Raw genomic sequence first — 12899 nt, forward strand, 5'->3', positions numbered from 1 at the left:
GCCATTTCTCCATGATTATATACAAGCTTTGTGTGGTTTTTATGCTAGGAATGTGTAAAAGAATATTTCTATGAGTGTTCAATGTATAGGATATCAGTATTTAAAACCTGGTGGAAAACTCTCATCCAATAAAGCAGAAGTGCCATGCAAGGGAATGTTAAATTCAAAAAATGAAAATTTAGAAACAGCAATTCAGTGTCATCCAAACTCCAAAGTTTAGGGCTAAAAAGTGTGTTTGGGGCCTCTGGTTTGATGCCTCACTGGCAGGATTCACAGGACTCAGTATATAGTTGAGGCTAGGATTTATGACAGTGAAAAGATACGAAGCGAAATTCCCAAAGTGAAAAGCTCATGGAGTGAAATCAGGTGTATTTTTCTAAAATTCTACTTCCAATAAAGTCAATGGTTGTCTACCAGAGAAGCTCACTAGAGATTCAGTGCCTAGAATTTTATGTTGGAAGATATTCATATAATAACCCTCTACACAAAAATCTTAAGACTCCAAGAAGGCAAGCAGGTGTTCATCATAAATCATGCTGTTTATTCAAACAGTTGAGATACAGTGAAACACTCATATCAGAAAATAGTGAGAACTCTGTGCTCCAGCCAAGGTACAACCTTGCAATCAGATCTTTCAAAGAGCAACATATTAACTCTTTTTAGTACACAGAATAATAAATGATTGCAATGTAGATGGACAAATGCAAACATTGATTCTTTGAACTAAGGTTTATGGATCTTTCAAAGGGTTAGGTATAAAAGTGTTAAATTAAATATGCTTGCTGCATTTCATTAGCTCGATAGCTTCTTACTCTTTCACTGAAAAGACCTCCTGTGAAAAATTTTATGACTGTCATGCAAATTAATCCTCCTCACTTTCATCTGGGATCAATACATCTCAGGGGCTGTGTTTTCTGTCATTTAACTTTTTCCATTTAGTTCCATAAATAATTGTCTAGGGCTACTTTGATGTATAACTTTGCCAGACATGTGCTTGATTCTGGAAGCTCTCAAGTTAACTGTGCCTCGTCTCTACTGCAGCCACGATATCTAGCACTCCATATTCTATCTGGCCATCTGCCTCCCTGTGCCTCCTCCTGTCCCCTGCCACCTCTTTGGTGAGCTAATCTCACCCTGGCAAAGTTTTAGTTCTTGAGACATGTTCCTTTCCTTCAATAAATGACTTTAAATCCCTTTGGTTTTTACTCAGTTTCTACTCACAATATTTGGCTAATTTTAACTCTGCTACTTATGGCCTTAGAGATGATTAGAGGTTTGAACTCATGATATCTCAGCTTTTCCATCTGAAATCCTCTCATATGACATCCATTATGCTGCAATTGACTGAACCTGTTGTCCTTGCTCATGTTGAGGAAGTTTATTGGAAACCCAAAACCGTTCTCTTTCCTTATTCTGGTAGAGTCATATCAGAAAAGGAAGTTCTAGGTTTACAGAGTTTAGATGGTAGAGAGTATAGGGAAACAACATACAGTATACTCTTTTTCTCAAAATTAGTAAACATTACAAAGAACTAAGTGGTGATATTTTGCCCTCCTAGAAGTAATAAGCAATATATTTGATGATCTAGTGTAGCAAAGTCTCTGTTTCCTCCTTTATATCATCCTTAACCCCAGAAAACTCAGACATCTAGAGGTTCCTGGGATTCCTATCAGTGTCAGTTGAGTAGTTTTCCCACATAGTGACTTGAATTACAAATATATGGAAAAGTTGCCAAGTAATAAAGCTGGTGAGGGAGTTAATAAGGAACTGTGAGTGCCAGGCTATGGGCACTGGAGAATACAGGTATGAGAATACTTGTATTTTAGGAAGCAGCTAGAAGGAGAAAAGATGGAGACCAAATGTAACAAGCAGAGATAAAAGGAGAAAATTTTCAAGCAATGTCTTAAGAAATGGTGGGACCACAAGTAGACTTGAGGTAACACATGTAGGTAGGAGGACAGACATGAAAAGCACCTAGAAGACCAAACAATCAGGGCTCAGGGATGGAGGTGGGAGAGTGCACGATGGGAGCATAATTGCCTGTACTCTGGCTTGGGGATCAGTATCTTGAGCAGTAACTCTGTGATAGCCACTTAAATTCAAAAGCTCATGTTCCTTTACTCACCACTGACTAAATCCAGAGTGGCCATTTATTTTCATAAAAAGGATTTATTCAAAGCTAGCTCTAAAGAGATGGAGAGTCCCATTTGCCTCAAATCACCATCTCACCATATACAAGAGAGTAGAAGTCTTTTATAGTAAAGAACAGAGAAGAGTGGAAGCATAAGAGATAAGGCAGATCTCGGCTCTTGCTTTATCGCTTCCAGCTGTCTTCAGGTCATTCTTCCCTTTCTTGTGGAAAGGAAAGTGGGCTCCAGCCTTCTGGGGCCTGCATCTGCACATTGCGTCACTTCCTCCGGCTGAGGAGAGAAGCATTGGTTATTTGCTCAGCAAGAGAAAACTTTAAGTTGCTTACCTCTAAAGAAAAGAAAAAATCCTGACTTTTAAAACTCCAGTTTTCACTGCCAGTTACAACTGCATTAAGTTAAATAGTACAGGAGGAAGGATGCTGCATCCAAAGAACTTTGTTCTGATTTCCCCCTTTATCTTTTCTTCTATTCTGGCTGCGTCCTTACTATGTTTGGTTCGATTTGTCCTTCTGAAAGTCCAAATGTCCTTGGCATGTTTGACAGACCTTCAGACATTTGCTCAACAGCAGCTATCTAAGACAGTTTGAGATTTTATTGAAGGTAGTGCTGATCACATGGAATAATAATGTTGCAGGATTTAAAAGGTCTGTTCTGTATCTTTTCTATTATTAGGCTAACGTGCACTGGTTGAGACCCCCTTAGATGATACAGTTAGTACTCCTAGTGTCTGCCTCTAAGGAATATAGAATGCTCAAGATACAATAATTTGGCTTTTGGCCAGGTATGGTGGTGATCTCCTGTACTCGCAGCCCTCTAGGAGGCTGAGGCAGGAGATTCACAAATTTAGCCCTAACCCAGATAACTTAATCTAGTGAAATTCTACTTCAAATTGTAAAGGAGAGGTTGTAGTTAGAGATGTAGCTCAGTGGGAACACTAGAGCTATCTAATACCAGGAAACTGTCTTTTTATTGCTATGTTTTCAGGGAGAAAAAGAGAGACTGAAGAGGTGATGAGAGAGAGAATTTTAGGGGAGAAAATTTAACTAGTGCATCCTCCTTCTGTATTCCACAATTTTGCAGCACATTCTTACTCGCAAATTTCCTGAATCCCTAATCTTTTGTCTTGGAGGAAAAATACATCAAACAGGAGTGAAGATTCATTCTAAAAAATAATGAAGATCCCTCGAAACTTGGAGGGACAGAAGGTTTATTAAAGGGACAAAACTTGGATATTGTTTCCAAGTTAGAAATATTATATGCAGTAAGACAGGGCCAGGTCCTTGAAGGAACCAGTGAAGCCCAGATACTTGCCACTATGGGGGAGACAGACACCTCCTCCTGTGGGACAGGTCTCCAAGACAAAAGATCAAACAAAAGCATCCACATCCTAAGGACTAATATTCTAAATAGCTCCCTATTACCCTGAAGGAAGGCAAGAGTCATCATTCTAATCCCCTAGGGAAGAGTCACAGCTCTCTAAGAATGCCCACTTTCTACGTGATTGGCTTCTTCATTTGTCCCCAATTTAGCTGATTTTATCTACTAATCTTTTTGGCTAACCATAGCTCTGTCCCACCTTATGCCCATCTGCCTTGTGAGTTCCAAGTTTTCCCATCTTAAATGCATCTCACCCCATGATTTTACTCTATAGAAGTCCCTGGAAAATACAGAGTTCTTGGCAACCCGCTCAGGACCCCTTCTTGTCTCTCTGACAGAAGCTTTCATTCTCTCAATGAATATATTCTGCTCTTAACTTCTTTGTCCCTAAAATTCATTCTTTGATTTTAGAGAACATGAAATCATACCAGACAAAGTAGCTCAGCAGCTTTATTCCTCTATATCAATATAACATAAGGAGAATAGACTATAGATCAGCCAACAATAGCTACAAATTAAGTCTGGAACACCACCTAATTTAGGATAGAGCAGAAGCTAAGAATGATTTTTCATTTTTAAATTGTTGGGGCAAAACAATAAATAAAACCTACAATTGTGTGTCACTTAATAATCATGTATCTCAGAATACATTCTGAGAATTGCATGGTTGCCTAAATTCCTTATGGTCTGATCAAGATAAATTCTAAAAACTAAAGTAGCTACAACCTTAAATAGGAGATAAAATCTTACAGATGCATTTTGGGTGTGATGACTGGCCTTAAGGTGTTTCTGGATCTGGAGTCTCAGTCCATTATAGAAATAGGAGAAAAGCAAAGAAGCAAGCCCTCCCTGTGAATTGGTGCCATGCACAGGCTCCTGGGGGAGAGCCAGGTGCCAGCCCCTTCGGGTGTGCAGGCAGGGAGACAAGAAGAGCCAACTCCCCACCACTGTCCACTACCATAAGCTGCCAGCTGATCCAGAGAAACACAGGTGGCAATGATAGTTATTGAGGTAAAATACAATTTAATGCTTGTAATGTTTAGTGCCTCACTGACTTAGCAGATCTAAAGCCAATGGTCTGATCATCTTTTCAGAAGAGGGCAATACAGTGTAGCATCTATGGGGTGATATTCTGAGGGTGGTGACCATTATTAACTCCCTATTTTATTATTTTTGAAGTCCTGTATCATTTTCATTTTTTTTGTTAGGTTGAATTTTGTTCTTTCTCTGCTTTTTAAAAATTTTATTTGATGGCATGGGCAGTCGTTTCAAAGATAAGAAGATATATTATGGTAGTCATTTGGGATTTACTACTATCTTATTTTGAAGTCCTTCACTGTATTGTTTTGTTTTTATTGATTCTATTCTGCTCTGCTTTGTTTGATTTCTACTATGTCTGATGATATCTGCAGCTATTTTGAATACAAGAAAAGGCATGATGGTAACCATTGTTGATTTCCCATTGTTTTGAGGTCCTGTGTCACTTATCCTGGTTTGTTTTGATTGGCTTTATTGTTTTATTTTTCTTGGTTTTATTCTCTTTAAAATTAAAAAAAAAATAGAAGAAAAGAGTCCTAGGAAGTTGCTAAGGGAAACGGAATTTTATTGCAAAGGAGCAAAACAGATTTCTCCAAAGAAAAGGGGGGTCCAGAGCTGGAAAGCCCCTAGCGTGGTGTTTGTGAGTTGTTTTTATTGAAGTGTGTGTGGCTCCTTTCAATCTCTCCATGAGCCTTGAGGTAGAGGATTTTTTAGTCTTTAGGCTGTTGGTTAGCTTGCACAATTAGCACAAGTGGATCATCTTGATGGAATCTGTGTCACCAAACTGCCTTGGACTGCCAGATTTCTGTAGTAACTACTAGGCCTCAAAATATTTAACATTTTAGTGTTTTTCAAGCAAACCCAAGCACAACCCAAGCATGGTCTCTCCATTTCCTCTTTTTCACCAGGACACAAGTCTCTGTCTGTCCCTGCCTACTATATTCTCTTTCCATACAGTCCCAATTCTTGACTGAATTGTTATATTTTATATTCAGTGTTCACAAAATATTGAAACACAGCCATCCGTAAGCATTCATTATTATCTATCACAGCTTTTGTGCTAGGAAAACAGAGCTGATTAATTGTGTCAGAGACTAAATAACACACAAAGCCCTGAATATTTACTGTTTTCCTCATATTTAAAAGTTTTCTGACCCCTAAGATAGAGAGGTCAAGAAAACTGAAAACTGGAATACAAGTGAATGTTAGCCTATGCTATATTTTCATACTTGATTAGCAAACTACCGAGTGCTTTTAATGATTGGTTTCAGTTTGTCCTCACAAAACTGTTAGAAAGTGTGGTTTATTACTCATTTTACAGATGAAATAAGAGAAGCTAACTTGCTCAAGTTTGCACAATTAGTATTTCCAGGAAATTTCCCTGTTTATGTACAAAAACAATATTTGTTAAAAAAAATTTGGACATTGAAGTTGACTCTTTGCTTGTCTTAAAATTGGGTTTTACAAATTCAATATTTGTAAATTCTATCTTTTTATGAATCAGTACAATATTTAAGTAAAATGAATTAGCCTCCTTCAAAAGAAGATATGCTTCTGGGATTTTTCTTCTTCAGTGGCCTTTTTACTTTCTAAGGATTTGCTGCTGACTGAGGGGGGAATGACCCTGAAACTTCTTCCTACCTCTTCTTTTCTGTTATAGATGTTGTGATTAATAAGTGAAGCCATTCAAGTTCTGAGAGGCTACTCAGAGAGGCAGGGCACAGAAACTAAAAAAAGCAAGGAAGGAGTTGATGTGGACCATGGTGCGTTAGCAGCTGAAAAACAGTTGACTTAATGTGGAATATGACTTGGGGAGTAGTTTTCTGGAGATGAGCTTCCTGATGGTCCTGAAATGCTTACTGAGAATCAGCCAACTATATCCAGAAAGATTTTATCAGGATCCAGTCTGGCTTGGGCTGAACCTGGCATCAGGGGCCCCAGCTACATGCAGCATTGCCATGCTGCAGACTCTTCTCACCAACATAACCTGTGCTCGTTGCCTAGTACAGAATCTACCTCTATCCATGGTATCTGAGAAATGTGTCAGTGATGGACACCAAGACTACAGACCAGATGAAGAGACTGGTGCTCACATTTGCATCACACCCACAAGTTTCCACCACGTTGCCTGGCTTGATGGAGTACTGTCGGAGGCACAAACTAATCTCATCTTCAGGTTCCCTTCTCAGAAGGCTAGAAGTGTGCAAGAAGCTTCCCTCAGAGCAGTGTGACAAGGAACTCCAGGATTTCTCACAGAAATGCCTGGGGACAGCTGTCTGATTGGAATTAAGGAAGGCGGAGCAAAAATGCTTAAAGCTATTTGCATAACATTTCACCTAAGACTGAGAAAATACTCATCGTCAGTAAGCAACAAATAAATAGTGTGAGAGAGCAGTTACTATGAAAAGCAGTGTACTAAAATCCAGTCAAGTCATCCCTCAAAAGAGGGCCATTTGTCCAAATTGAATTATACTACCTGTAAGGAAAAGGATAGTCCTGGGTATAACATAAATTTGGCCATAGGAATAGGCCTCTCTTCCTCTTATAGGCCAGAATGGTGAGTAACTGAGTTTAGGCTGAAGAGCAAATCATGAGATTATGTCCTACCACAATGCTCATCTCCAAATGTTCTATTTCCTATCTCCTCAATTGACCTTGTTATCTTTTAGGTAATCATTTCTTGTGTTATGTCTCCTTGGTAGTGACCCCCCACTCTCTTATATATCCTCTACTAATATCAATATTAATAATAATAATACCAGTGTTGATGGTGACAATGATGATAATGGCAACAGATGAGACTGAAAATATTCTAGGAATTCTATAACCTTCACTTTGATCTAAATCTGTCTTTCTCTGGGGTCTTGTCTTCTGACTCCATGATGCAGGAAGTAATGAATCTAATGATCCTAGAGCTGAATGTGATTGAATTGTAAAATGAATGTCTTGAATGAGTAGCTTCCTAAGTCTTCATCATTGAGTGTGGGCTTAGAGTGAGTAAAAGGAGGGGATCTCTCCTGTTGATATGAGAATTGAACAGTATTGATTATTGATCAAGCCAAATATTTTTGTACGTAATTTGTAAAATGGGAGTGGTATTAACATGCTTTTAAAACACCTTATGAAATGCAGAAAATGGGAAATAAGAAATATGCATTTCAGTAGCAGCAGTAGTATCAACAATCATCACCATCATCAACCTTCTTATCATTAACATACATTTACTACATCACTTTGCAAACTACAGACTGCTTCCATATCTATTCTTATTGGATCACTCCAGAAAAGTCAGGTGGTATTTCCCTCATTTTACAGATGAAGGAAATGAAATGCAAAGTAACAAGCAAAGTGACAGAACTAGCATCCTTCCAGTTTCAGCTTCTACTGAAAATTCAAGGTTTTCTAGGGGAATTGCATTCCCCGTTCGCTGACCTATTTCACTTCTACTTTGTTAAGAAATGACAAGCTATATTCGTATGTGGTTCTGTGGTTCTGTAAATTAAATAATTTTATTATGGGATTTAGCGGTTACAAGATAGTTTACATACAGAAGAGTGCCCAAACAGCTTTGGGCTTTTCAGCTTGATCAAGCTGTCTGCCATATGTAACCTAAGAGAAGCATAACAAAGTCTAAATTTTATCTTTACTCATAAAGCAAGCACCTTGGGCTTCTTGCCCCAGTCCAGAATGCCTCTACCATCTTAATATGTCTTTTACTTTGTCTTGCACCTACCCAACCAACTAGCATCTGCTCCATCACCATCATATATGCGAGTTTTACCCTCAAAACATTGCTGTTGCCCCAAGAGACCTCCACTGGTTCCAGCTTTATGCGCAGACAAACTAGAAGTTAAACATCTAGTCCAAAGGGCAGAATCTTTTGGGCTTCGAAGCCTTGGTATTTACTGTGGATGTACCCATAACTGGAAAAAGGTGACATATTATCAGAAACCAATTGGATTTGAAGAAGAAATTGATATTAAATGATCTTTGATCACCAAAGGAGGTAATAACAATATCATATTCGATGGCAGATACTACTAGAGGCAAATGTCCTCCCTTCTTTCTTCCTTTCTCTCGTCTTCCTTTCTATCAGTATTTTTGAGTCCCTCTCCTATGCTAGATACCTGGGATATAATAGTTTCTAAAGAAGGTCTGGTTCCTGCTCCTAAATGAGCAGAACATAAAACCAGATATTCTTACCAATGGAGTTGCCCAATATGAACAGAGACGCAAAATTCCTTGAAAGAATTTTTCTGACAGTAGGAAAGTAAACTAAAGATATCATCTAACATTTTATACTCTGAAAGGCATACTTAGAAAGTGATAATTTTGCATGGCACTTGTAGATAGATTGATGCTCTGAAAAGGTGATTCACAGGCAAAGTGACTGATCGGTCAGTCTACCCAACTGAGTCCCATCGTATTGCTTTGAAAACTGAGGCATCAAAGTCACTGTATGCACAATTCATTCCTTGAGCAATGAGGTGCTACATTATGCCTGTACAATACCTTTGAACTAAGTGACTACAAAGAACACTCTTTTGTGAAAATCTTACAGTTGAAAAGATAGAGTACCCTAGAAAGGAAAGGCCATGGTAAAGTTGGAATTCCTTTGCTATATTCAAAGTGAATAACAGAGATGGGAAATTTTAGTCAATAGGCAGCTATGATACCCAGCTAAGAAACTCAGTTTTCTTTAACCATTAGCCTTGAGGTGTCTTAGACTCCTTATTCCAGTTTCCAGAGGTACATGAATATTAAAGGATATTTGATATACATGGAGAGCCAATGATAGATGTTGGATAATAATTGATTTAGGATTCTTGAAGTATTGTTTTGGTCTTACTAATCTGTATATATCTCAAAAGCAATATCAAACTGGCTTCTGAGTACTTTTTCTAATTCATCTTACATGCTAAACTTGAATTTTTTTGATGTAGAGATTCTGTTTTATCTGTCTTTGTGTCTCCAGATTCTGGAGTAATTGTAAAGCAAGGACAGGACCAATGGTTGATGCATAAGAAACTGAAGTAGAGCCAAATGACTAGTCCTCACCTGTCATGTCAACACTGAGATAGGAGAATCACAAGCTCAAGTTCTGTCTTTAATCCAGTTATCTAGTCCTGTTCCTTTGGAAGGACTGGACAGATGACAAAGATGTGACAAAAAGGCAGACTAATTCTACTGTACTTCCTCAGCAAAAAACTAGTCCCTGCAAAGGCACAAGTCAGAGAGAGAATTTCTCCTGTGCTTTTTGCTGATCAAAAGGGTATTTTCAGGTATTTAGCATAATATCCAAACTCAAAGCCATCCAGGGACAGCTCCTTAGAAAAATTTAGAAAGATAATTAATATTTTTAAAATTTTATTTTAAAGACAAAAATATAAAATTAACAATGAAACAGGTTCAAAACAGGTTAGTAGGACAGTTATAATAATTAACAGATGCATATTGTTGTCTTCTTACTAGAAATTTACAGTACAAAATATAGGTGCCAAAAAATAGTAGCACAAAACTTTCTTTTCAGTGAATTAAGAGAGACTAGCTGTATAATGACCTTAACTATCTTAACTATACGATTTTTTTTTCTTTTTCCCTCTCTTCCTTTCCCCTTTCCCTCATCACAGTTTGTCTTTTCTTTTGTACAGTCTCTTCTCGGTTCACAGCACGTATTGGAATTTTTTTTCTTATTTACTCTTTCAGTTTCTCATGCTAGTGACACAATATGATATTTACACCTATGAATCTGATTTATTATGATTTTGGTCTCACATTGTACCCATTTGCCTATAAAAACCTCCAGTTTGCCCTCCTTGGTGATTGAGTAGTGTTCCATTATGTAAAAATATTCCATTATATTTTTTAAAATGTACCTTTTTTATCCATTCCTCAGTTGATGGATTTTGGGGCATTTCTAAGATTTAGCTATTATGAATTATTTTGTTATAAACATGGCTGCACATCTATCACTGTGGTTTGATGTTTTTGATTCTTCTGGGAAAACACTGAGAAGGAGGATACCTGGGTCAAATGGGACCTCTAATCCTAGTTTTTTAAGGAATCTACACACCGATTTCCATGGTGATTTCACTGACCTATACCCCCAACAATAGTGGAAAGTGTCCTTCTTCTCCACAGCGCCTCCAGCATTTGTTATCAGTTGATTTGCTGATGACAGCCATTGTTTCTGGGGTGAGAAGGAATTTCAATGTTGTTTTAATTTGCATCTTTTGAAAGACAAACGGTGTTGAACATTTTTTCATGCATTTATTTGCCACTTGAATTTCCTCATCTGAGAAGTGTATTTTCATCTCAGATGCCCATTTTTGGATTGAGCTTTTGAATTTAGAGAGTCTGATTTTTTTCAGTTTTTTTATGTTCTAGATATAAATTCTTTGTCTGAAGGACAATTGGCTATAATTTTTTCGCAATCTGTGGTTTGTCTTTTTATTCTACTGGTGATTTCTTTTGATGTGCAAAATCTTTTCAATTAGTTCATTTATTCATTCTTTGTAATATTTCCCTTGCAGACTGTGTTTTCTTCATGAAGTCTCTGTCTGAACCTATATCTTCAAAATTTTTACATACTTTCTCTTATGATATCCTCTGCAATCTCCTTTTTAAGGATACTGAAATTTTCACTTTACAGGTCTTTTATAACCTTTGTTAGGTTATAAATCATTCCTAAGCATTTTATTTTTCATACTATTTTGAAGACTGTGTTTTCCCTAATCTCTTTCTTTGTGAGTTTGTAGCTTGTGTACAGGGAATGCTATTAATTTCTGCGTACTGAATTTGTATCCTGCTATGCTACTGAATTTGGATATTAAATCTCTGAGTTTTTGGATGAAGTATTTCGGTCTTTAATGTAGACTATCATGTCATCTGCAACTAATGCTTATTTAGATTCTTCCTTTCCTATCAATATTCCTTTTATTTCTTTCTCTTTTCTAATTGCTCTGGATAATGTTTCCAGAACTACATTGTACAGTAGTGGTGATGATGGACAACCTTGCCTTGTTCCCCATTTTAGAATGAAATGTGCATTTAGTATAGTGTTGGCTGTTGTTTTGTCATAGATAGCTTTTATCAGATTGAGGTAAAAATCATCAATTCCAATTTTCTGTAAGATTTTTAGTATAAATGTGTTTTGGCCTTTGCTTTTTCCATATCCATTGAGGTGATTATGTGATTTTTGTCCCTGGTTATGCTAATATGGTGTAATACATTTATTTTTTGCATATATTGAGTCATTCCTTCATTCTTGGGATAAATCCTACTTTGTCATGAGGTAAAATTTTCTTGATGATTTGCTTCATTCCATTTGCCAGTACCTTATTAAGAATTTTTACACCGGTATTCATTAGGGAGATTGGCCTATAGTTTTGTATTTTGGTTGTGCTCATCTCTGTTTTTTGAAACAGGGTAATACCTGTTTCCAGGTGTGATTTTAGTTACCTTTCAATCTTTTTGAAAATTTTATTTTAAAAAGCAAAACAGAAAAAAATATTGAAAGGATATAGAATTTCATAAAAAGGAAAGAAAAAGTAGAGAATTAACACTAGTTAATACGTTGCACATTGTTATCAGAACTCAGAACTAATTGTTCAGGTTACAAAATCTAGATGCAAGAGAAATCAACCAAGCAATGACAGCACAAATTGTTCTTTTTGATGAATTGAGAGATTAGTTGTATAGTTATATACCTAACATACATATGCATACATAAATTCATATTTGTTTACCAACATACATATAATCTTTTTCTTTCTTTCTTGTTTCCCTTCCCCTATCCCAGTAGTACTGTCCTTTTGGGCACTTTCTTTCTTTAAAGATTTCTAGCATTAACGAATTAGCCCTTCTCTAAATTTTCTTGTAGAATTCAACAGTGAATTCATCAGGATCTGGGCTTTGCTTTGTTGGTAAAGTTTTAATTACATTTTCAATTTCATTGATTGATATCAGGTTATTTCAGATTTTTATATCTTCTTGATTTAGCTTTGGCAATTCAGTTTCATAAGGAATGTATCTATTTTCTCTTTTTCCCATCTAATTAGAATATATGCTCTCATAGTAGGTAGTAATGATCTTCTGGATTTCTCTGAAATCTGTTCTGATTTACCCCTTTTCATTCCTAATTGCTTGAATTTATGTTTTTTCTTTCCTCTTTTTGATAAGGTTAGCTAGTGCTCTATCATTTTTATTATTTAGTTTTTCACAGAACTAACTTTTTAATTTTTTTATTTTAAAGAGATTAAGATAAAAGAGGGTATAACAAAGCAGATCGGAATAGAACAATTTAAGCAACAGAGTATTTCACCACAAGACAAC

The 12899-nt window shown here is 36.7% G+C and overlaps 1 protein-coding gene across 1 annotated transcript; it reads left to right on the plus strand.

Annotated features, from left to right (window-relative positions):
* Window positions 1-2671: 2671 nt before the first annotated feature.
* Hao2 (hydroxyacid oxidase 2) lies at window positions 2672-9552 on the plus strand. Its single transcript, XM_063244672.1, is given in 5 exon segments — window positions 2672-2760; window positions 2762-2794; window positions 6575-6839; window positions 8440-8571; window positions 9541-9552. Coding segments are annotated over 5 exon segments (531 nt in total).
* The last annotated feature ends 3347 nt before the right edge of the window (window positions 9553-12899 follow it).

The sequence above is a fragment of the Cavia porcellus genome, unplaced genomic scaffold, assembly GCF_034190915.1.
Source record: "Cavia porcellus strain 051 isolate PalLab524CR breed Dunkin Hartley unplaced genomic scaffold, mCavPor4.1 scaffold_1, whole genome shotgun sequence".
NCBI classification, from domain to species: Eukaryota; Metazoa; Chordata; class Mammalia; order Rodentia; family Caviidae; genus Cavia; species Cavia porcellus.